Here is a 26,127-nt window from a genome sequence, read left to right as displayed (position 1 = left end):
ACAGATTTAAGCAAAGTAACAGTAACTGTATTTGCCGACCAAAACCAATTGAAAAAACTCAGGAACACGTTAGCAATGATCTATGTTAGATTTCCATGTAGTTTAAGACAGATCAGATGACTTTTAAACATTCTAGCTCATCCAAGAAAAAGAGAGCATCACAACACTCATCTGTATAAAAGCTGTCTGAGTTTACAGCGACATTGTTCCTGTGTTTTTTGTGTGTCATTAATTAAAATGCCCCCTGCTACAGCAGGAAACCTGTAACTATGATGACTTAAGGTTGGTGATAACCCAGAAATTGTGACTTTATGGTTTTGAGAATGTTCACCATATAGAAATAAATAAACAACATATTTATTCAGCTACATTAATGTTATCATTAACACACACACACACACACACACACACATATATATATATATATATATATATATATATATATATACTGTATATATACAGCCTGACATACAGCCTGATTCATTTATTACTCCTCAGTTCTCAGTCTTCGCTCAACTACTCACATTTTTGTGTACCTTGTGCACTTGTTTTTATTAATTCCTTTTAGTCTTGATGTCCTTTTATTCTTTTTACTGTTCTTAATCTATTTATCTGTTTCTAATTCCTCTCCTTTAATGCTTTTATTCTTATATGTATTTCTTATGTTTTTAATCTTATTGCCACTTTGTGTTTTGCCTTCTTGTCTTAACTTCTTCTCAGTCTGGGCTTCCTTGTTTTTGGCTTGACTGTGGAGTGTTATATTGTCTTCTTGAGTTTCCTGCTTTTGCTTTGTCTGTCAAAACACTGAAGGTGCTATATAAATAATGTTATTATGAAAGTTATTATCAACAAATGATTCTTGATCTTCCTCATTATTACTACCGATCAGATGGTGACCATTCTGTACACACCCAGCACAAGCACTGGTGTACATTCATGGAAAGTGTTCCTGACTGTCCTGGTTGCTTCTTCATCCTCATCATGGTCCTTAACAGCCCCGTGCTGTGGGCCAGAGTGGAGGGAGGTTTGGGAGATGAAAGCAGCGAGGACCGAGGATCATGTCTGAGGAGACTAAGGATTTCCAGTTGTTGTCAATTACACTGCCTAAAATTTTACAAAGTATTAGAGTAATGCTAATGTAGTAATACTCTTGTGTCTGAATGGGAGCAAATCCCTGAAGCCAGGTTCCAAAATCTGGTGGAAAGCCTGAAACCAGAATATTGTTAGCTGTTACAGCTGCACAATAATGAACATGTTTTTGAAATCATATGCTCAGCTGTAATATCTAATATCTCTAATATTATAGAAGTTTTCAATGGTCCAGTTAAATGCTGCCAGAGATACAAGCATTTCATCTAAAAGTAGCCATATGTTAATAATGTACTACACTGAGTGATAACACACAGTGTGGTTGTAACGTGTCACATCAATTCATCTAGCAAAATGATCAATAGAAACCATTTCTCATATGGACATAACATTCATTTACTTTTCAAACAAAAGCTCAACAGTACCTTTATGTACTGGGGGAATGCAAAGTTGGGGTGACAGTGACACAGGCAGCCAGGATTAGAACTTGTAAAATTCATTTTTTTATTTCACTGTCATTAAGGCAAACAAAATTAGTTAGGGTGCTAACTAATTCTGATTACATCAGAACATAGAACTGTCTGTCATCTGCATAGCAATAGAAGATAACATCACACTGTTAACCAAGGAAGCATGTATTGAACATATCAGTGGGCCAAGAATGGAGCCATGGGGAACACCACCATTAGAGTGTCACAACAGGAGACCGGGTTTTGTAATGCATCTGCATCAGAGCTAGGATATCATTTTCAGGACTTTTTTTTTTTTTAAAATCCCAATTTTGCAAACTTTCTTTCATTTAGGGTTATCTTCTGCAACGTAAGTGAAAGTAGAGTAAGTAACAGCAGTGGAAATGGGTGATTTTATCGCAGCAAGAATATGATCTCCTTCTCAAGTGTATTTCTTGGAATATGATGGTGATTACTCTCCACACATCAAAGCATGGGTAACTGGGATTGTAAACCTGTGTATATTCTGCAAGTACACATGGTAAATTTCAGTTTCCTGACTCTCCTGGTTGCTTCTTCTTGCCCTCTGGCACAGCGCCCAGCACAAAGGGAGCCTTGATGTTCAACCGATCCCTCTCAGCCTCCTCATCTTCATCATAAGGCTCGTCATCACTGTCCTCCACATCACTGTGGTGAGGGGTGGAGTGGAGGGAGGCAGAGGGAGAGGGGGGCACCGAGTAGGGCCTGGGATATTGGAAACCCTCTGTCTGTGGAGACAAAGGACTTCAAGTTATTACAAATTAGGCTGCTAAAGTATACCACTATCAAGATTTTCAGTTTCAGTTCTATGAACACCAGCCCTCTCCAACCAGCCTCCTCTTCTTGTCTTTGTTCTATTTCCTTTTTTCCTTCCTTTCCTTTTTTTGTTTCTCACTTTATTCCTTCACTCATTGCCCCATTCTTCCCGTTTTTCCATCTTTCCTCCGCTCCTCCCTTCCCTTTACCCTCTCCTACCTTACTTTTTCCCCATCTTCCTTCCTTTCCTTCCATTTCCCTCTTTCCTTCTTTCCCCTATTATTTCCCTTGTTCCATTGTTTTCTTCCTCTCTCTTGATTGTCCTTTCTTTCTTTCTTTCTTTCTTTCTTTCTTTACATTCTAGCATTTTAATTATAAACTAATATTTAATCTAATTGTTACTCAAATAAACCTGAAGATTGTCAGTCATGGTTCAGAATCAAAGATGAAAGAGCAGGAGAAAGGGAGAGTCTTATTCTATGTAACACTACATGAATCCACATCAGCACACTCCACAATGATGTCTTGTCATTCATCCAAATGTTAGGCTGTCAATTAAAGCCTTACAGATGGGTTAAATCCAACAGTATCCACTGTGTGTCTGTCAGTACATGATAGCGATGGGAAGTTCTTTTCAGTGTAGTAAATCACTCATTCAGTATTCCTCACCTTCGGAGGAGCCATGGGGTCCATCTTGAACTTGTCTGGGAAAGCTCTGCTGAGTGCAAGATGGCGGGCGTGTATGTAAAACTGCAAATCACAAGTCAGAGGTGTACATCAAAAACAATTTTACTGAACTTCTTACACATTTTTCTCCCTTGTTTTGAGGTTTTCAGGATTATATTACAAACTACAACATAACATACAGAAGAGTTAGATTAGAGGCAGGAGAGAATATACTAAAGAAGACCCAAATTTACACCCAGTAAGTTAACTTAACTTACTCTGGAAATTGTCTTACACTCAATTTACACTAAGTTATCTTGACTATAGCTCAATTTCAAACCTAATGTGCATCTCAGCTACAGTTTTAAATGCAAATGTCCTTCCTTATTCATGCATGCAAACAGATTTATTGATTAATATATTGATTTTCTTTCATGTGAACTGTGTGCTGACATGAATACAGTAATCTGCATGATAGAGATCATGTTGTATTCCTTCTCCTATCAAACAGCTATTTGGCTCTGGTGCAGCAGAAACAGACCCGTCCCAGGTATCTCCAGTCCAGCAGGTCAGACAGCCTCTCAGTTCGGTTACGCTGGATGATGCGCTGGCGCCGAGACTGCTGGCAGAAACTGAACATGAACTGGGTCAGCTGGTTACAGGACTCCTCAGCCGAACAAAACCGCCGGTCCACGATGTAAATACCTATTAGAGACAGGATGGGCACAAACAGTCCCTGATGATCAATGTCAACATGTGGATATTCATAATTCGTAATTCCTGAAAATGATGAGACTCATGGATGTTTTACATGAGGTAGCAACTGCACTGATTATATGACAATATGGCGTGTGTGTGTGTGTGTGTGTGTGTGTGTGTGTGTGTGTGTGTGTGTGTGTGTGTGTGTGTGTGTGCACCATAGGCAGCAGGGTCTGAGACATGCTCCTCCATGAAGCAGCCGAATCCTGACAGGTTGGTGGTCACACTGGGAATGCCCATCACAGTACATTCACCTGAGGAAGTACAACACAGCTCAGAAAAGCTACAATAAGTTTGTTGTCATGTGCACTGGTATCAGGTGACAAAATACACCATCTAGGAGCCATTTTGAAAGTCCTCAGCTCTTTGGTCCACTAAGGCCGATAAGATCTGTTTGCATTTATACATGTTTAGTGTGCTGATCTGTAGAGACAGAAGCTCCGTTGTTAGTAGTACTGGCAGAAGCTGACATAAGCTGTGTTACAACAACAAATGATTTGCTTATAAAGAATAATGAAGTCTCAGTCAGTATACATATGTTGTCTTCAAGTGGCAACCTTCAGGGCAGGGAAAGAAGGCAGTGTGGAAGTACCAAAAACTGCAGTTCCTCAAATGGCCACTCGAGGCTCCAAAAACTAGTCAGTCCCTGTAAGAGCCCATGTTAAAATGCCCAACTTAACAGCAGAAATAAACATATTTACAGCCTAGTACAAAAACGTTTTTTGTCTCTATAGCTAATTTACCCATCCACGACAACTGTACAGTTTTTTTAATGTGTTTTATCCTTGCGGTTGGTTTGTATAGCGCAGCAGTGGCCAGCAGCGGATAGCATATTGTGAACTGTAGTTTCCCCCAACACCCCGACCCCTTCAGCTTCGTCTTTCCTTCTTGTTAAAAAAGACAGACAGTGTGTCGTGGGCTGCTGATGTCATCAAGTCTGTGACTGTGAGGCTTCAGACCCTGCACCCAAATGTCTTCCAAGCAATCTCTGGGGATTTTAACTACATCACCCTGCTTTCCAGCTCCTCTTGGGGGATCCCAAGGCATTCCCAGGCCAGATGAGATATAGAATCCCTCCAGCAAGCTCTGGGTCTCCCTGGTCTCCCAGTTGGTCATGCCCGGAAAACCTCCAAGGGGAGGTGCCCAGACTGGGGCCAGCCACCCTACAGAGGAAACTTATTTTGGCCGCTTGAATCTGCGATCTCGTGCTTTTGGTCACTACCCTTGTGACCATAGGTGAAGGTTGGACTGTAGATGGACTGGTAAATCGAGAGCCTCATCTTATGGTTCATGTCCCTTTTCACCACAACGGTCCAGTGCAGCGCCTACAGTGCTGCAGACGCTGCACCAAACTGATTGTCCATCTCATGGTCCACCCTCATCCCGACTGTTAATGTACAGTTAGGTATCCCTCCGATCAAACTCACGTGAATATTGTGAGGTGACATTCGCTTCTCTTTACGTGTGAATGCAGATAGCTTGTTACCCTTAGCTAGCTTGGTAGCTTCCAGCTAGCTGAGCTTGTTCAACTAACTAGGCTCATCTTGCTCCACCCCTGCTCCGCCTCTTTGCCCATTTTTGATTAGCCAGGAGTTAAGTGGAGTCAGATACTGCCAGAATGACGATAGCCAATACCACTCTGTCTGTGGCTCTGTCCACTATTTTTTACCATCAATGTTTGCCTCAGTATGCCCTGTTGAAGTTAATGTCATCTCAGATAGATTGCCTTATTATAAAGGGTGCTGGTCATACATTAGTAATGTAGTACAACTTGCACCATATGCCTGAACTGGCAGACTTCATCAGCTTACACAGGCTGTCTTGTTGCAGTATACAACATGGTGAAGTCTAGTTCATTGTACACAGGTTGCTAGCTTGCTAAGGCTGTAAGGGGTATACAGAATGTACAGTACAAGCCCATGTCAGCTTGCATACGATGCGTTATTGCACTGGATGAACAGAATGTTTAAGAACTAATCCATCACTGCCTCCTGGCTGCTGTGAATTTGTGTTACAACTGCAGTTCATCTGTATTTCAGGAACATGAAGCATTTGTGTGTGTACATGCATGCACCCTTACATATTTTAAGTTACAATGTAATGGTTAAAGGTTACCAGGTGTGTATCCCCAGGGTTCATAGTAGGAGGGGAACACTCCAAGGTTACAGCCACGGACAAAGTCCTCATAGTCCATTGGCAGCAGAGGACTGGTGGAGGACAGGAACTCAGGGTGGAAGATAATCTTAGAGGACAGACAGGGAGACATTTTCAGAAAGACACTGAGTAGACACATGAGGCTGTGGAATTAAATAATATTTATTAGTCAATACCTGGAATTGTTTACCATGTATTAATGTACATATTATAATTGTCATTGGCAGCTGTATGTGACACAATTAATATTTTATGATAATTCATATATCAGTATCCAGGGTTCCATCCATCGAGAGGATGAAATGTTTTGGTGATCCCTTTACCTTTCACCTGCTGTCATTCCATCAGAGTCTTGTGCCTCTTGTATACATTCAATTATAAATTATATAAAAAGGCATTTTGCCCTGAAATTTACCAAGCACACCCATGCTCCAAAGACAAAACTTTTTACTTTATATTCCAGCAGCTTTCATTTTGAGACGTATTTTGTCAACTTTGTAAAGAACATATTCAACTTACTGCTGGATTTCATAACAATTGTTTAAGATATTTGTAGTCAGCAGAGTATGAACACTACCCACTGCTGTGACATTCTGACCTTTCTACCATAACTTTTCTTTCTTTTTGAAGTTTCAACTCTATCTAAAAATGTAATGGGCCGATTGCCATGAAATTTACAGAACACATCCATGCTCCCGAGAGGATTCTCTAAATAAAATGTAACTGTTGCATTGGCACCTTCTGACTGGTTAACACATCTATAACCCATCAACAAAACAGTTATGGATCTTCACAGCAGAACAGACAATAAATGACAAATAAATTATTAAAAGATAAAAAAACAAAAAAAACACAGAATGGCTCCATACAGTTCGATGACAACCAGTTCTCTGGAAACCCAGAGATCCTAAATTGATTTTAAAAAGATGAGGATAAAATGTTAGTAGTTAACATTTCTGTGAATATATATATATATATATTTTTAGACCTTGGAATAATTTCCAGCTGTGTTTGTGGTGACAAAAACAGGTATTTTAAGCCAAACCATGATGTTTTCCTAACCCTAACCAAGTGCTTTTTTTAGATGCCTAAATCCCAAACCATAAGCACTGTGTTATGACAAGAGAGAAATAGAAAAGTGAACCTAAAGAAATGTACTTATTTGTGGTTTTGCAGAAAAGATCTGAGCTAACATTTATTCTGGTGATTGGGTTGTATGCACCCACTTCAGACAGGGTGCATTACTGCTTTTAGCTTAGCCACTACAGTGAAGATTTTGGCTTTAAAAAAGGATGTAAATAACGTTGTTTCAAATCAATTTGGGATCTTGGAGCTTCCAGAGACTTCAACTACGCCAGACAAGGTTTTTTAGTTTGTTTTGTTAGGTCCCTTTCTACTTGAGGAGAAAGCTGCAATGCTGTTTTGCTGTATGTCCATTCACATGGTGCTGAATAGAATTTGACTGAAATTCATTCTTGGGTGGATTGTTCTTTAAATAAGTAATAAGTAATAATAAGTAAATAAGTAATCTTACAGTAAAACATTTAAAAATAAAACAACTGTTTTATTACACAGATACATGATGTGTTTGGTACTTTGGTAAATCTACTGTACCAACAGGCCTAACAACAGAAAAACATTATTACTCATAATGATACGATAGTTTATGATAGTTAAATGTTGTAGCTGCGGATTTGATTCCCTGCTCATGTGTTAGCCATGCTAGCGGTTAGCCAGTTGGGTCCAAAGATTTTCTTCAAGGGCCACCACTGGGCCCCTTCAAAGTGCTCATCACTCATTCACATGAAGTCCTTCCAATCTGACCAGAATATTGTCAAACATTGTCATCATCACCAGGCAACTCATAAATAACCAATACCCACAAACTGATCCCAGAAGACCACAGTGATAATAAGCACATAAAGGGCACAGACAGGAAATGTTGTGTACCTTGACACGGTCGTTCCTGGAGTTGAAGAGTCCGACACGCCTGACGTTGGACAGGATGGGATCTTTGGAGTCGTCCAGCATGTTGTGAGTGGTCACTGGAGGGAGGCTGTGTCTCTGCGTACAATTGTTGTTTCAAAGAAGAGACAGGTCAGCTGGGTCTGGCAGGAAATTTCAATTGCCTCGTTTCCAAACCAATAGCTAGATTAGATGTACATCATCCTAATGTCAGTCTGACGGGATGATATCCTGGTAGCTTGTTTTAAGATATTGGTTATGACCATTTTTAACTGATATTTACTTTAATATTGCTTTGCAGCAATTCAGTTTCTCTTCAGGGATAACAATGGCAATCATTAAATCAATATGGCAATATATCATTCTAACAGGATGAAAGACTGAAACATGTTGCGTCTAGTGTGAACACCACTGGACAGAGAATCAATGTTTGTATTAATACAGCCTGGTTTCTCCTGAGTGTGTATGTGTGTCTGTGGAGTGACAGCTGAGCCTCTGTAAATGTAAGGGTTTACATGGCTGCACTCACACACTATATGTCACACTATATGTCTAACAGATACAAACACACACACCTAAAGCAGTGGAGTGAGAAGAAATGACATAATGAATGTTTGATTCAGTGGTCCGTCACTCGTAACCTTTCGGACTGTGTTAAGAGGTATTGATCAGTGCAGGCATTATCTCAACCTGGGGCTGATGATATGTGGTTACTGTCTCGCACCACATCACAACACAAAACAAAACCAGGAATGCTTGATTTACAGCTCCCATACTTTTCTGTTATTTACTTAGTTAGTCAGTTAGTTAATTATTTTGCTATCAGAACCCTGTGAGCCTCCTGGTCAGTGCACAAACTTTCAAAATGTGAGCTATTCATCTGTTTGGCAGTGACTCGCAATGTACCGATTCAGTCGTGTTTTTTTTACTTAGAATTTAAATTTTTCAATGCTGTTAACCCAAAATTAATTGAAAAGGCAATTTAGTGAACTGACAGACATATCAGTTGTTAAAGATATTAAAAGTCTTGAAATGTGTTCCTTCTTTAAGGAGGACAGTAAGAGAACTCTGTGAAATAAATCAGGCTGTGTGGGGGTGGATGGAAAATAGGGGCTTCATGTGACAAAAGTGAAAAATACACACAAGTACACTTCAACCAATCAACAGTCGGGACGAGTCTCTGTTCCATCACTCTCCACACACTCCGCAGTCGATAACAATCTCACTCCATTTCCCTCCACTGAAATATTGACATTGGCATAAATTCATTTAATTGAGAAAGACCTTTTTATAAGCACGTGTAACACTGAGCTGTAACATACATCAGCTCGATACAGCCGGTCTATTGACCCGTGCTCTTGAGAAGAGGAAGGTAATTAATCCACACTCAGGTCACAACTCTGACGTTCATTCATGCTTTTCGTTGAGGGGGAACCCCCTCACATCCTTTTATAATTCCTCTCCAGCCCAGGCCATCGCTCACATTGATCACTCCTGGGGAAATGCCTTATCCATTCATAAAAATAGATCTGTGGATATGAGATTTATCTTTTACAGCATTGGCTTATTTCTCTCTGTTGGCTGTTTTTACACAGCTAGTTTAATGATGGAGCAGTTCCAAACCATAAAGCCACTGGAAACCTTTAATTTATTAATGCTTCATTTCTACAGTGACCTTTGTTCCTCAACTTTTCCCCTCAATCTTGAATGTCCTGTCCAGTTCACATATCTTTTGTTGTGTTGCATGTTAAAAACAAAAAACAATAAAAACACCAGATGGAAGAAAACAACAGATAACTGGAAATGATGCCAGTACCTGTTTACTGTAAACAGAAGTGTGAGGGAAAGGCTTCAGTACCTGAGTGGCGTAGATTGCTCTCTTCATTATGGTGAAGTCGTCTCGGTCCAGAATGGAGTTCATGTCAGGAATCTGCCCTCTGAGGACAGAGGAAACAATAAAACACACAACATAAAACATAAAACATGCATGTCTCCATTCATCACAGAGAACCAGTGCTAATGTACACAGCAAAGTGTAACACTGTACATACACTTACTTTAACAGAGCATCATACAGCTTCTTGCCAAACTTCTCCTTCACAGTGTGAGCTGTATCCCTGTGAAAGTCAAATGGAAACCATCTTTAGAAATGCACCTTTTACCCAAACTCATGTGCTGAACAATTCACCACAATGACATGAAAATGGATAACTGAGGCAGCCATTTTAACTTTCCTTGAGGATGAACTCAGTGACCTAGAGTTTGAGAGGTCGTGCTGTAAGCTGAGATCCTGTTTTCAACAAACTGGTTTGGGACTGGAAAGTCGGCGGTAGGATCCCCAAACCAGAAGTGATTTTTATGTATTATTTGTTTACCATTTTCTGATCTGCCACTGGTATGGATAAACTTTAGGCCACTACAGTTTTAGGCACAACAAATTCTTGTGTATTTGCACATTATAAAAAAGTATACACAGTATATAGGGTTAGGGGTTAGGGTTGGGGTTACACTGCTCAGCTGCTGATAGTCAGACAGCTCTGGAGGAGAGAGTCAGTGCAGAGCCAGACCATCTGGAGGAATACACACCTGGAGTAACATCAGATTCTACTCTGATTTAGAGCAGTTTACTGACAGAGGAGAGCTCAGAGATTACTTTTTAACTTTTGGGATTAAAAAGGTGATTTATCTTCACTCCTGTTTATCAACCTGACTGCAGCAGTGATCTGCGGAGATGACCTCTATTGTCGGGTGTTTCTGTTCTGTAATATTGACTGCTGACTGGAGCTGGAGGGGAAATGTACTTTACTTCATAAGCATAATGAGGAGAGGGGAAAAGAAGAGAGAGAACCAGAGTCTCTGCTGAGTGCTGAGCTCAGTGAGAGGTTCACCTGAATTCAAACACTCGGACACACATGCATACTGTAATGTACAGTAAAGTAATCTGGCTGTTGGGGGCGCATACACACAAACAATCCAGGGGTCAAATGTGCTTCACTGGTGGCGAACAAACCATTAAACACCCACCATTCTGATCATTCACAGACGAGGTGATATTTTAAAGTTTTATTCACCTTATGTTTAGTCTCGTTTGTTGACTACTTTTCTCACTCTCTGAAATGCACTTACCTTGAGTAAATGTGTGGATTTGTCTGGGTTTGAACATTGTTGGAAACATTGGGATACATCACAAATCATCTGATTATATGACAAAGGTCTAGTTGTTTTGACGTTTTAATGCAGAATTCTTACATATTCTACCTTTAAGGTTGGGGAAAGATCGTGGACATGGCTAAACCAATGTGGACTGGAGAGCTTTGCTATCATATCATGTGCATGATTTGTAAGTTGATCTGGGCTACAGTGCCAGTCAAGTGCTTTATATACATAAAGTATAGGTATAATGTAAAACGTGCATGCACAGCATCTGTTTATATTGGTGTTGGACTGTTGTGTAAACCACATCAGGGCATACCAGAGCTGTTTGCGTACCGCCTGCCCCTTCAGTGACTCCACATTGAAGTTGTTGGTTTGAGCTGGCATGATGAAGAAAACTACCACTGTCACATCATTTCTGTGGACCTGTGGATACAGTGAGGGAGGAAATAGAAAAACAAAACTGAACAGGATTACTGAGTGATTGGTACAGAAGCGCATGTTGTTGAATATTAACTTGAGTTACAGATTATAATTAATTTGAAGGTGTACTGTTGACAACTTTCACACATTTCACACAGCAGTGTGAACGTAGAGGACGGGAGGACCTCACCCGTAGTAGGTAGTTGAGTCTGGACAGTGACTCAAGGAAAATATCAGCTCCCTTGTTGGAAAACTCATAGCGTCCAGCGATGAAGAAGAAGAGGGTCTTCTCCAGGTTGAAGTCTAGGTGACTACCAGAAAGACAAGGATTAGCATCAGGTTTAGAGGAAACATCTCTCAGTCAAGAATGCTTGGGATTCTGAAGTAGATTGTTTCAATACATGAAAGGCTCTCCAGTAATGAGAAAAGTGCCAAAAACAAAAACACTGGGTTACCTCTACATGACATGGATCAGAACTATAATCACAAACTCCACCCACCCATAGAAGTGTCCTCTGACAAACTCCTGGATGCGGGCCTTGCTGGTGGAGTGCAGGTTCTGAAACTCATGCATGGCCGAGAACTTCTTCACATTCAGACCGTTCGGGGTCACCACATCTGGATCATCAACATAAGTATTAGGAGTGTTAATGGACAGTTAGCTCATTGGATGGTTAGTCCCTATAGTGGGGCTAGTGCCAGGTGGTGAGCAAAGATCTCTGGCTTCATCCTTTAGTGATACTTACTATCATGTTAATCTGGTAGCTGCTAGATCTATGCTACTGAATAGGCCAACTGAATGACATCACTATTCTTAAAACACAACACATAAACTCTTCACAGCAACAAGGTACAGCAGTGAAAAGCTTCCCCACCTGCCTTCCTGTGAAGCATGTGGTTGGCTTCAACAGCAGTGATCTGGGAGACTGTGGCGAAGACGTGAGCGCAGTGGACCGCTGCTCTCTCCAGGCAGTAACGATGATAGATTTGCCTCTCGCCCGCCTCTTTGTCAATATTGAACTACACATATACACAAACACATACACATAGGGAAGGTCATTACACTATAGGAGGCAATTATTTTAAATATTCTCATTTTTAGCCTTTTGGCTAAATGTAGAATTAGTTCATGAAATATATTCAAGAAAATTAAATGTAACTGCAAGAGGAGGCAGGATAGGATGGCATTAAACCAGCCCAGCTGCTGGAATTAAATGTTGGCATTTTACTTTAGAATTAATTCATTAATTGATCTAAAATTCATTCTCTAATTCTCATTTTACTTAATACTCGTATTTCTTAGATATGTTGTAACATTAGTGATATAGTTCAATCACAAAAGTGTCCTGCACTGAGACACGGACAGGCTTCCAGCTCCATGTGAATCGGTTGAGGCACGCTGAACTCCTTCCTTCTGATTACACTTGATGAACACACTCACACATGTATTCTTTTAATATTCTTAGTTAGGAATTTCATTAGCCTGACTGCTAAATTACCAACTTAACAATAACTGAATTCATTTCATTAAAACCCTGTGATAGTCGGAGCTAGAGGCCGAAAATCCTGCAAGCACCAGAAACCAGAGAACCATTATCCAAACAATATCAAAATACTCATGTCTTACAGCTTCTCACAGTTTTACAGTAGTTTAAATAGGTTTCTGATCCTGTGCATATGAAACTGTTTGGTTAATACATATAATTAACATATAAAATCCAAAGTCTGTCTGCACTGAGTGTGTTGGTGCCCGCTGCAGTTCAGTCTTTATTGTCCCACATGGCGAGTTTGGCACACAGCTGGCACAAAGGCTAACACAACAAACAGTCAACAAAGCTGAAAATGCATATTAATATGATTCCATCAATAGAACAGATGAAGTTCCTCTGGATTGGCTGATGGTAACAAACATCTTGTCTGTCAGTGATGCAGTCAGCCAGTCAGTGGCCTTTAGCTCCATGCTGACCTTTAGGACCTGAGCAGCAAAGAGCCAATTAAGAATATCACACTGACCCCTTCACACACAACTCAACATCACTAATGATGCTCTAAGTGGCTGTAAAAGGCTGCGATTTTTGGATTGAACCTTTGAATGGGCAATTGAATCTGATGGAACTGAAATGTGTGGGTGTGAAATGAGATGTGTGTGAGAGTGTGTCTAATAAAATGCATCATGCTATAGTCGTGGTTCTTGTTGTAGAGAAGCAGAGAAACTGTATGTGGATAATCCCACAGCACTTCAGGAGCCATTTGTGATGATCACTCAAAATACCCACGAGCCAAACGGAGACAAAGTAAAGATATTGTGCTAAAATATATTTATATTATATAGTATTATATATACTGTATACTCCATAAAGTGTCTGACATTAACTGTACTTAAATATCAGTTTCAATATAAGTACTTTATTTGTATATTTACATGCATGTAAATGCATAAACTGTATGCTATGGGTTGACGTATATTTTAGCACATATATAACATTTAGTCAGAATCAGTAGGGTTTTTTTGTTTTTTATCTGACTGCCAATGAAAATGAGTTAATCTAAAAATGTGCTACTTTGGCCCTTATTCTGACTCTGACTCTGATGCACATGTAATCTGCAAAGTAACTGGTAACTAAATTTATGAAATACATGTAGTGGAGTAAAAAGTAAAATTTTACTATCACTATCATTAAAATGTAGTGGGCTGGAAGTATAAAGTGACAGAAAATGGAAATACTCAAGCAGTACCTAATTGTACTTAAGTACAGTACTTGAGAAAATGTATTTAGCTATATTCCGTCACTGTAATCACTTGTAGTCCAGGTGATATGCACCAAATTTGAGGTGAACCTTTCAGTTTTCCATAAAAGCATGAAACTTGGTACAGTTGTAAAGTTTGGGTCCCTGAACATTCTCAGAAATGGAGCCATCACATAAATGCTTCATTGATGTTTACCCCTATGTTGATGGCTGCAACGAGGCATTTTCACAATGGCTCCATCTCTGAAAATGTTCAGGACCCCGAAACTGTGCAACTGTTTTATGCTTTTATGAAAAAGTGAGCAATGTTTTCACCTGGACCACTGTGGTAATTCACATTGGCACTTTGAAGAAACAGGTTTTGCTTCTGTTTATACAAAGAGGTTGAGTCATATGGGGATCTGATATGTTGTTTTCTAGACTGAAGAGTTACATGTGAGAATATTTTCTAACCTCTTGGACTAGAACCTTTGCAAAACTTGTAGAATGTCTCTGAATGCTTAAGTTGTAGCTGAATAATTGTTATTGGGCAATGAAAGAAGTGACAGTTCTATCACATCAGGGTGGTGCATTGCTGAGTGCAGCACCATGAATGTAGTAGAAACTTTACTTAAAACCACACAGAGTGGTTGCAATTTCACTTCACTGCTGCTGTACTTGTACAATTGCATGTGATGAATAAATCTTTATATCTATATCTTTAACAATAGTGGCTCATCAAAGCTCCCCCAAAATCTCATCAACAAGTCAATCACGACGTCCGTAGTTTTGACTTCAACAGTCCAGCGTTCACATCACACAAAGACCCTCCAAACGAGCCCACTGATATCTGCTCCTGGACTCACTGGCTGTAATCCATCCATTACTGCAAATGACTCTATCAGTCATTGTTCTACTCAAGAGGTTTGGATCTTAGTTGCTATTTCGACTCCATTTAATGTTTTTGTTGTGTGCAGTCTTGAATATTATTGTTTCTTATGGCTTAAAGACAGTGTATACTACACTTATGCCAGCTTTTGTGCCAAATAAGCAAGCAGCTCCAAATATGAAGACATAAACAGCAGACTTGAAAATGCCTTTTATCTCTCTGTAGTGTGTATCCTGTCACCTTAAATCACAAGTGACAGCTTCATCTGTCCACAAATGAACCAGTATTCATCTGCTGACCATGTTTGTCAGTTAGTTTTATTGTAATGTAACTACATAGGAATCATTTAGGGATATACACCATGTAAGCACAATGTTAACTAGCATGATAAAACTCTTAAAAGAAGATTTGTTTCAAAGTCCCTCCACAAAACACCTTTTCTCCTGATGAGAAAACAAAGCAGGATCTGCACTGCCACCTACAGTAAGCCTGTGGCAGTCGCCTGCTTGCGTCCATTTGTTACAGTCTAGTTTTCAGCATTATAAGCATGTGTTGGCCAACCCTCCTGACCCCTCACCTTGTCCAGGTTGTTGTAAAAGTCAGTATTCCCTGCACAGAGGTATCGTCCCAGCAGGGTGGCGTGTGTAGTAAAAACCGTTGCCATGGGAATCTTGCGGGAGCGAGAGAGAATAAGCCCTGCACCTGCCTGCCACTCATGGAAATGTCCAATGACATTGGGCTTGTCTCCCAGGTTGTCTGTTAACTGCAAAAAGTGACATTGAAATTAAGAGGCTTCACTGATGAGCAGTGTGCTGAGCAGCAGGCTGAACAGCAGCTGACCTCTTTGAAGAACCAGGCGATGAGGCTGCCCAGGATGAGCGAGTCGTTGGCCTCCCTGTCGTGGTAGGGCAGGCCGATGTTGCAGGCCTCCCACAGGTCCCCCTTCCAGCGGTCCAGGTTCCAGGCTGCTGAGCCGATGTCAAACAGGATGACGTAGGGGCTGCCCTCGATCAGCCAGCGGCCAAAATAAACCTGCAGCATCGACATCAGCAAAAGAAACCACAGAAAGCTTTATGATTTTAAGACTCCATGTTCAAAATCTACTCCCAGTGTGTGAAAACATGCATTTTAGATTTGTGATATGAGAATAAAATTATGTAGATATATAAATATAAATATATATAAAATTAGATTTCACCTCAGATAATTACTCATTTTAAATTTTGCTGTTTGAAATGTTTTAGTTTAGCCTAATTTAAATTGTGTCATCTAGTTATTCTGATGATTAATTGTGACAGCAAAATGATTCAGTGTTTTATATGACAACGGTCTTTGATAAACAGAAATGCAGCACACAGTCTACAAAGTAGAAAGTGCAAATGTGCCTCCAAACTGTAGTTGAGTGGAAGAATAAAGTAACGGAAAGTACAGTACAGTACTTGAGTAAATGTACTCAGTTACACTCTATCACTGACTATACAGAAACAGCCAGTCTTGGTTCTGATGGTGTTTGCTGATGTAGTTCATATAGAGGCAGTATTATTAGATTGAAACTGTGTCATAACCAGTTGAGTTATGTTCCTCGTGGTTAAGTAGAAGAAAAAATACTTCCATATAGTCTTTGGTAAAAGTTCTACATTTAATTTCTGCCGAAGGAAAAGAATAATATCACATACAGTATTTGTTTCTTCAACATTTTCAGTGCTGTATAACTTATGTGCGAGTTTTAAACCCAGTAAAGCATTATTGTGGTTGCAGTAATATGAAGCATCAAATGAATCATTTTAAATGTATTTTCTAAAAGTGTACACATATTTCCCTGCAGCTGAGCCTTACATACAGTATGAGTTACCACTGACAGCTGCAGGACCAACCCTCGCTCTAAGAACAATACTTGAGGAGAATTCCTTCAATAAACCAGATTTTCAGTGCTGTTGTTATGATCATCAGGTCTCTGGTGTATGAGCGCCATCTAGTGGTAAAGATTGATGCCTGGAGCTCAGCTGCCTCGGTCTCACTAAAGTCCACAGTGACAGTGTCAGGATAGAAGAATGAAAGTCTTAGTTAGCAACTGACCTTGATACTGCATACTGTATATGCAATGAAACAATATACATATGTATGAATGATACATGTACATAATTGTAATTGTCATCATGCTCCATGTTCACAGTTGAGGCCCGTCCTCCACAATTACTTTGGATTTGTGGGACATCTGTTGGACATCTCTGCTGCACTACAGTATTTCATTATGATGCTTTTTTGTTAACAAATATATACATTACACAGAGATATTACACTTGGCTTTATTGTAATTTTTATTATATTTTGAATAATTGTGCAGCCCGACTACCAGCAAAGCAGATTTTGAAATAGTTTATGTCACTTGAGGAGGCAGAGTTTGAGCCACCGACTCTCAAATCATATTAAAATGAAGTGAGTGGGCCCAGCTTCCTGAACTGTGCCAGACATGAGACATGACAACACACACAAACACACACTCTGTCTCTCTCACTGTCTCACCTGGCAGCCGTTGTGGATGAGAGCGTCCATGGCCTTCCTGATGGCTGGGTTTGGTGGCTCACAGCCCTCCACCTGGGTCTTGAAGTTGTGTTCGAAGTAAGGCCCCATCAAAAAGTAGTTCTCCCCCCATTCATCCACTGTTATCTTGGCTTTGGTCTGAATCACTGTGTAGATTCCTCCAACTGCAGGTTCACACACAATTAGATGAGGATCATGCTTATTTACTGCTGATGAGGCTGTTGTACATCTATATTTTCTGCTAAAGCAAAGAGCTCACAGATTAAACTGAGCTGTGTTACTATTCTTTAATAAGAGCTCATATAGGACACATTTTGTAACGAAACCTTTATTCCACATGTGTATGACCCGTCATACTTTTTTAATGCCCTGATTATTTTGAAATAAAATGTGCAACACCTCCATATGTGAAGCTACTAAGAGACTCAGACAGTAATTATCACATTCACATTGCATGTATGTGAATGGATTTTCATTTTGGGAGGTAGAGTGGATGGTGGTCGAGTTACAGCTGAGAAGACTGACGAGCCAGTGACTGCAGTTTGAGACTGTGATGTGTGAAACTGGGCGGCTGTGCTCAGAGGTAGAGCCAGCGTCTCATTATCTGAAGGTTGTTATCTGAAGGTCGCTGGTTCGATTCTCCAGTTGTGTTTGTAGTGACAAAAGCGCAGCGCTTTCACAAAAATATACCCAAAGAAATACAAAGTTTCAACATACTTTGCTAATATTTATTGGGTTGGGTTGGAGCTTTCAGGGCCTTGACTTTTGACTCTTCATTTATCTGTTCTGGAGCTTAAAAAAGTCTTAAATCTCATTGAAAGAGGTGTATACGGAGGATCATTTTATACAGATGGACAAAAATGAAAATGAAAAAAGAAACTGATCTCTTGAAATCCATCCTCTCTTTTAGTGTTGTCCTTGTTTTAAACGTGTCAGTAAGGCCTGAAAACCCCTCAAAGTGAAGAAAAGAACATTTTCACCTTTTTTTCATTGAATTTGTGAATGTACAGCGATGATGCAAACTTTTTCATGATTCACTTGTTGCCCCTGAATCTCAAATTGAATAGCTTCTTCCATCAAACCACCAACTCACTGAAACAAATGCTCAATTCTGGACATGAGAAGGCTGCTGGAGGTGTTGTAGATTGGATCTGTCTTGATTCTGTGCTTCAGTGTTGTTTTACTGAATCTAAGTCTTGCGCTGGGCTCACAGTGCACCTGAGGATCATACTGACACAAACAGGCACAATCTTCTGTTTTGTAGCCGACCAACACACACGTGGAAATGTTTTCTGTGACTAACTTGGCAACAAAAAACAAATATTAGTCAGAAGACTATCAACAGTCAGTGAGCTCATAATGACGTATGAAGTGCATCAGAGAGCAGGGGTTATATAAGAGCTGATGTCAACTGTTTGAGCATGAGCAGTGTTGGAGAGTAGTGGAGTACATGTAATCTACTCTTCATGCTGAATGAAAAAATCTTTGTTTTTACTTTGCATGTGCACAAACACACCTGCAGAGATCAGATATCACAACGTTATCAAGGACTCTTTTCAGTTAGGATCTACTTATTCATATTTCATATTGATACATGAGATTTGTTTTCACTGCAATTCCAAGAAGCTGACTCTTTCCCACTGTTACATCTCTTCATGCTCCTTCAGTTGCTTCTACAAACAAATTCAAGTCAGGGCTGCAGTTTAGCTCCTAGTTAGTACTCAGCCTCCAGCCTGGATATTCTGCATCACTTATCTCTTCCCACAGTTTCAACCATTTATATTATATTCAAGTTGTATCTGCTTATTCATTCTTTCAGCCAGAAACTCTGTTTAAATATAATGTTGGATAATGCTGGATACATTGTGCTTTAATCACCTTCTCAGGCTCATTCATAGTAACTGATCGTTTCGCACTATTGCAGTTTACCTCCCAGTCCTTAGTTTTGGGATGGCAGCTGACTCAACCTACAATACCAAGTGTGTCCAAAATGTACAATACTTGAGTAAATGTACTTAGTAACATTACAGGTTTTAACTTCATATTAACATTCTTTGTTTTACAAAGTAGTTTAAACTACGTTTTCCAAATAGGATCAGTCAAACTAACAAGGTCTCTTCCTCGGGTGGCTTTGTGTGAAATAAACAGTGGCCATGCTCCCACACCGAACATGACCATGTACCATGTTCTATTCACTTGTTCTGGTTTCTGAAAAGACTGCACAGATATAAAGTATTGGACATACAGATTTCACAGTGCTGCTGTCAAGTCCAAATCAGAATGGCATGAAGCGTACATTGATCTGTTGTAACAATACAACTTGTTACCTGTGCCTTGAGTTGACACAATGTAAAGATAGAAACCGTCACTTACTTAAAGTGACTACGAGGAACTTTACGTTTTTGTTCATTCTAGCGCCCCTTTGTACAAAAGCAGTACGACCTGTTGTAAAGGTCTTTGCCAGCAGCAATGAGTGACAGAGACCACGGGATGGATCGCCATGAGGTAATGTATTAATATGTGATTTTATATATGATATATGTGATCAGAGTTTTGGGTACTTTTGACAACACAGACACACAGACAGACTACTCGGAGCTAAAACTAAAACTGACTTTGAATATAAAAGTTGCTGTCAGCTGGTATCTGCCTGAACTGAATGTTACACATCGTAACTGGTTGTAAAACTCAAAGTTGAGATCATGACCTCATCATCATGTGTGGCTCTGAGCCAAGAGTCAAGTCGGGCGAGGGTAGAACTTCCCTGTAGACTCAATCATTACCAGGTTAAAAGGTGACACAATGACGTCTCCTGTCCTGTCAGGAATTGATTTATCCAGTTTGTTCAAAAATACATTTTTCATGTTGGTGCTTTTGATTCCACTACTGACACATCAGGAGACTGAAAACTAATAGCTGTTCCACTTTGATCACTTATCTGCAGTTTAATGTTTAGCTCTTCAGACGGAGCTGTCTCTGTCTCTGCACTCACTGGATCTCAATATTTGCTCTTTAAGGGCAAAGAGGCAAAGTTTTAATCAAAATAACACCAGTACTGCCAACCCGACAGACGTTTAAGGTCATAACTTATGAGTGTTAGTGGATTTTATTTCATTTATTACTTTTAATAAAATGCTCTAAATGGAATTATTTTACAGTTATTATCATGAAAGAAAGAAATCATGCCAAATGAGTGGAGCTCGGCTGCCTCGGTCTCATTAGTTTCCTGTCAAATTCACATTTTGACTTCAGTTTCAACTTCAATTCAAAATGACGATTATATTCAAATACTCTGTGCTTCAAAGTAAAAATGTCATATTTCATTGTATGATTTAGCAAACATTTGGATGGTCTTCTTACTGCATCGATACATCAGTTCACACATCTCATTTCACTCGCAGATGAAAGCATAATTAGGATCAGGTTAGATACTGATGGCCTCACCTTTGTTGGTGACCTCCCAGGCCACCTCAAAGAGCAGCAGGTCCTCCACAGGCAGCTCGTCCTCCTCCCAGGCCGGCAGCAGCCCGCTCAGAGACGTCATGGACAGAGAACGTGACAACGGCATCTTGAACGTCTAGAGGTCCGACAGACACCAGCTTGAATCTAGAACTGTAACAATCTGAAGTGAACTCAAACAGGCCTGCAGGAGGAGGTCCTGGGCTCAGCTCGGATAGAACTCTGCGACCCAACAGGACAACATGAAAGAGACTGACCGAGGCTACTGAGGCTGACCTCACCTCCACTGAGCAGGAGGGATGTTTACCTTCCACACACACACACACACACACACAGACAAACAGACACACACACACAGACAAACACACACACACACACACACACACACACTCAAACAGACACACACACACATTAGGGTGAAGGTTCCGTGTGTTGTGTGTGTCTGTGTGTGTGTGTTGTGTGTGATGACCTGAATGTGATTGTGAAACGTCAGTGAATGGCAGCAGGTCTTTATCTATCTATGATACTTAATGGGTTGGATGTCTTTACAAATGTATGGAAAGATTCATGTGGACAGAGTGAAGGCATTAAGATGAAACGTGACTATACTGTCATAACAAAGGCGGTAGCTGTAAAGAGGCTGATTGAGTGTACAGAGGTAGTTGGAGACGTTAAACGTTACAGACAGACTTCAGTTGCAAACTATTCTAACTCAAACCTTCAAACTTGAAGATTTATCAGTTTATAGTAAAGTATGTATAGTCTGGTGCTTAGTGGTGATGACACTGAAGGCATGCAACCATGCTGTCATCTGTTTTTTAGCATAACATTAGCAAGTGTAAAGTTCTTTTACTCAAGTAAAAATAAAGACTGGTAGGCTTATGTCAGCTGAGGTTATAATTGAACTGTCTGACAGAAGAAGAAAGACTGTCTTATTGTTTCTGTCTTGAGGTTAAAATTGAGTCTTGGTGAATGAAGAGATTTCCCACAACAGTACAGCAGGATTTATGACCTCACAGGGCCTAATAGAGCCAGATGCTGTGTACAGGAAGTGGTTCACAGAATATAAAATCAGTGACTTGATTAAATGATGCTGCAGCTGCTCAGTAAAGCAGAATACACTGGTATACATTCTCATTTGGCATCACTTGTTTTAATAAGACATTGAAATGTGATGTGGGTGCTCTGTATGAGGTCAGAGAAGGTCATTACAACGGGAAAAAAGTAATAGTAATCTATACGTATTACAACCACATCAGCCATAGAGAAGGACAGTAGCCTCATTAACAGCAACCAAACTGAAGCCTCATAGAAACTTCTATAAAGTTCAAGAGGAAACTGGAAGGAGACGTTAGAAAGTCCTTCAGCCAGCAGCACTGCAGACTTCTGTCAGTCACTGTCTTGTTATGTCTGTATACCAGGTCCTGGGTCACGTCCCCACTGTAAATGGTAAATGACACCAATGTACACATGAAGCGTAGCACTCAGCCCACTCTTCTGTCACTGCATCACTGCAGCCGTGTCAGACTGCACATTACATTTTAGCTCTGTTTCTATCACGTATTGTTTGTGACAGTGTTTATCTCTGAACCATTTCTCAGCATGCATGCGCTAACATATTATCTAGAAGCAGATGAATGATCCCAGCAGCAAACTGAGCTGTCAACATTTCCCAGAAGAGCTGATGAATGATGCATTTCAGAACCTCCAGCAGAGGACAGCTCCGCAATTTGCAGCGCAGAGACGCAGGCGGCTGTGATTGGCTGTGAGCTGCAGGAGCACAAGGTCACCTGGTGGAAATATAAAACAGGTCTGATATGAGTAAAGGCGTTAGTTCCTGCTGAGTAGGTGAACACTCACACTTGTATCTTCAGTGTTTGGAGGATTTGTATCTTGTGTCCAAACATGAGACTCGTGGCTCTGGTCGTGGTGTGCGGGCTGATTGTTGGTCAGGATGGAGGGAGTGTGGGAGCAGCTCTGCCAGGATCGGACTCTGCACAGAGGACACATGTGACAGGTGGGAAACTTAGAACATTACTTCTAAAAACGACGGACAAGTGGACGGTTGCTATGTGCAGTCTACAATTAGTACTTGAATGCAATTTTGAGTTACTTGTTCTTCTCTTTTAAGTTATTTTCTCGGCCTGCATTAAATATTATATAGGCCTACTTTTTACTTCACACCATTTATTTGACAGCTATATCTACTTTGAGGATTACATTGGACATACAAAACATAGAATTAACTTCAAATGATAAACAATGATAACACTTAGCCAGGGTTTGAGAGAAATGCCCACAGAAGTTCTACTCAGGCCTCCACCTCAGACACTCTGACAAAAGCCTTTATCACAACTGACATATTGTCTTAAATGAAAGTGTTTGACTACTGTTGTAATTTATTTCCAAACACAACTGTCTGATTTATGTTTTATAATAGTAATAATAATAATAATAACAATAATAATAATGCACTTTATATAACTATCACATTTCCTAAATAAATGTTCATTGCTTGTTTACTTTGAAACAACTATTAACTAAATGTTATGAACCCTACAGTTAACATTTATTAATGATGGTTATTATAAAGTGTTGCCAATAAATATATATAAACACTCTAAATTCTCATCATTTGATTATATTTCTAGACATTTTTCAAAGCATAACTTCAACCATCAACCTGGGCTGTAAACCTGTAATTATGTTAATATTTATATTTCCAAACCAGGAGCACTTGTGAAATGACTGGGAGAAGGCTGCTGTTGGATTTTTATTCTGATAATAATAAAGATAATCACTTTTTTTCTCTTTTTCACTATTTTTCATCCATTGCACAGCTGTTGTTTCTGTGAAAATGAAATCTGAATGTTTGACTGCTCTTATTGATCTGACTCGTGACCCTGACAGCTGTAGCCTCTACAAACATCTCTCACCTAAGTAAACCTTAAACTCTGTCACCTTAAAATGACATCAATTGCTGAGATGTACTGATTATTTCTTGTTTTTTATTAATGAAAGTCATAAAATATAAAACAAAATGAACTGAGTTTTTTCTATTTAAGCTGTTCAGTATTTCCATTTACGCTTCTCTGTTCCTCATTTTGAGTCGACCGTGTCCCTGTCTTATGTTCACTACCCTGATCGCTTTAATCTGTACTGTTTAATCTGTACACTTTAAGCTTTACACTTTAATCTGTACACTTTAATCTTAACAGTGTCATCCCTACACTTTAATCTTTACACTTTAATCTTTACAGTTTCATCTGTACACTTTAATCTTTACACTTTAATCTGTACACTTTAATCTTAACGTGTCATCTTTACAGTTTCATCTTTACAGTTTAAACGTTACACTTTAATCTTTACAGTTTCATCTTTACACTGTAATCTTTACAGTTTAAACTTTAATCTTTACACTGTAATCTTTACAGTTTAAGATTTACACTTTAATCTGTACACTTTAATCTTTACAGTTTAATCTGTACACTTTAATCTTTAGTTTAATCTTTACACTTTAATCTTTACACTTTAAACTTTACACTTTAATCTTTACAGTTTAAACTCTACATTTTAATCTTTACAGTTTAAACTCTACATTTTAATCTTTACAGTTTAAGATTTACACTTTAATCTGTACACTTTAATCTTTACAGTTTAATCTGTACACTTTAATCTTTAGTTTAATCTTTACACTTTAATCTTTACACTTTAAACTTTACATTTTAATCTTTACAGTTTAAACTTTACACTTTAATCTTTACAGTTTAAACTCTACATTTTAATCTTTACAGTTTAAACTCTACATTTTAATCTTTACAGTTTAAGATTTACACTTTAATCTTTACACTTTAATCTGTACACTTTAATCTTTACAGTTTAATCTGTACACTTTAATCTTTAGTTTAATCTTTAGTTTAATCTTTACAGTTTAAACTTTACACTTTAATCTTTACAGTTTAAACTCTACATTTTAATCTTTACAGTTTAAGATTTACACTTTAATCTTTACAGTTTAAGCTTTTCCATTTTAAATTTGATTTTTTTTTAGTTAATCACTTTACATTTTCAAATGATCGTTTTAATTATGACAGAAAATATCCTCCATACAAAGGCTCCGAATGCTCTGTGACTCTGAATGAACTGAAATAATGGGATTTATGAATGCACCATCTTTATAGCAACAACCAACAATCATGGTTACTTTGAATCATCACCCATGTTTGCAGAGTTAACTCTGTTCAGGCTCTAGGCTGCTGATGGTGAAGTTAACCCTCTGCTTGCTGGATGGATGTGATGCTCTGCCAGCTGTGGCCTGATGTTTGCCTCTGTGTGCTGCTGTTCTCCTCAGGATCAGTCCTCTCGGCTCTCAGGAGGAGCAGCACAGGAGAGTTTTTGGCGGAGGATTCCAACCCCTGTTTCTCCCTGAGAGAGAATGAAGACCAGCGGCAGCTCCTGTGCAACGACCGCAGGAGTAAATTCAACTTCAACCCATTCGGCCTCCGCTTTGGGAAACGCTACAATGGCTACATTTACAGGAGAGCAGTTAAAACAGCCAGGACAAATAAGTTTTCCCCCCTGTCTCTCTTCTCAAGAGAACTGGATGAGCACTGATGCTTCTGTGAATAAAACTTTTGTACCAACCTTCACTGTGAAATGATTTTAAATCTTTAACAGTTTACATCATTTTCTCTTCATCAAAGAAATCCAATTAACAGTCCAGTAGACTTTTATGATTAAGGGAAAGGCATCCTTCTTTTCACAATAAAGGTTCTCTATGGTAACATTAAAAAAAGCTTGAGTGTCATTTTCTGCAACCATAAGATGGCGCTGCAGACAACATACAGAAATCCATCAACGGACTGACTGAATATTATTTCAAATAAAAATGTTTTTTTTTAAATAAAACAAAAAATACAAATAAAATATAAAGTGACTCACATAATGTAACCTCTGTATACACTTTGTGGTGTGTCTGACGGCATTTATGTTTATGTCAAAGACTTTGAAAATTGTGCTTGTAAATGTGAAAGTCATCCATTAAGAGTATGATATTTA

The 26,127-nt window shown here is 39.3% G+C and overlaps 2 protein-coding genes across 2 annotated transcripts; one reads left to right on the top strand and one right to left on the bottom strand.

Annotated features, from left to right (window-relative positions):
* Positions 1–1,569: 1,569 nt before the first annotated feature.
* On the bottom strand, positions 1,570–21,319 carry gys2 (glycogen synthase 2). The gene is made up of 16 exons (XM_073480938.1): positions 21,055–21,319; positions 17,593–17,774; positions 15,910–16,101; positions 15,647–15,832; positions 12,329–12,473; positions 11,954–12,071; positions 11,644–11,764; positions 11,350–11,456; positions 9,935–9,994; positions 9,736–9,814; positions 7,863–7,976; positions 5,874–6,000; positions 3,917–4,012; positions 3,541–3,704; positions 3,003–3,083; positions 1,570–2,305 (listed from the first exon to the last, which is right to left on the bottom strand). The coding sequence occupies exons 1-16, from the start codon at positions 21,176–21,178 to the stop codon at positions 2,087–2,089; spliced, it is 2,115 nt and encodes a 704-aa protein (XP_073337039.1). The 5' UTR covers positions 21,179–21,319; the 3' UTR covers positions 1,570–2,086.
* A 1,581-nt stretch (positions 21,320–22,900) lies between these two features.
* Positions 22,901–25,713, top strand: kiss2 (kisspeptin 2). Its single transcript, XM_073480955.1, has 2 exons — positions 22,901–23,086; positions 25,421–25,713. The coding sequence occupies exons 1-2, from the start codon at positions 22,975–22,977 to the stop codon at positions 25,681–25,683; spliced, it is 375 nt and encodes a 124-aa protein (XP_073337056.1). The 5' UTR covers positions 22,901–22,974; the 3' UTR covers positions 25,684–25,713.
* Positions 25,714–26,127: the final 414 nt, after the last annotated feature.

This window comes from Pagrus major, chromosome 14 (assembly GCF_040436345.1).
Source record: "Pagrus major chromosome 14, Pma_NU_1.0".
Lineage (NCBI taxonomy): Eukaryota > Metazoa > Chordata > Actinopteri > Spariformes > Sparidae > Pagrus > Pagrus major.
Note: the sequence above shows the minus strand (reverse complement) of the source record. Positions and strands in the feature narration are given on the sequence as shown.

Coding starts and splice junctions, on each gene's coding strand:
- gys2 (XM_073480938.1), bottom strand. CDS start 21,178: ATGCCGTTGTCACGTTCTCTGTCCATGACGTCTCTGAGCGGGCTGCTG. Junction 7,977..9,735: donor GAGCAATCTACGCCACTCAG/GTACTGAAGCCT, acceptor AATTGTACGCAG/AGACACAGCCTCCCTCCAGT. Junction 2,306..3,002: donor ACCCCATGGCTCCTCCGAAG/GTGAGGAATACT, acceptor TTGTCTCCACAG/ACAGAGGGTTTCCAATATCC.
- kiss2 (XM_073480955.1), top strand. CDS start 22,975: ATGAGACTCGTGGCTCTGGTCGTGGTGTGCGGGCTGATTGTTGGTCAG. Junction 23,087..25,420: donor ACAGAGGACACATGTGACAG/GTGGGAAACTTA, acceptor TGTTCTCCTCAG/GATCAGTCCTCTCGGCTCTC.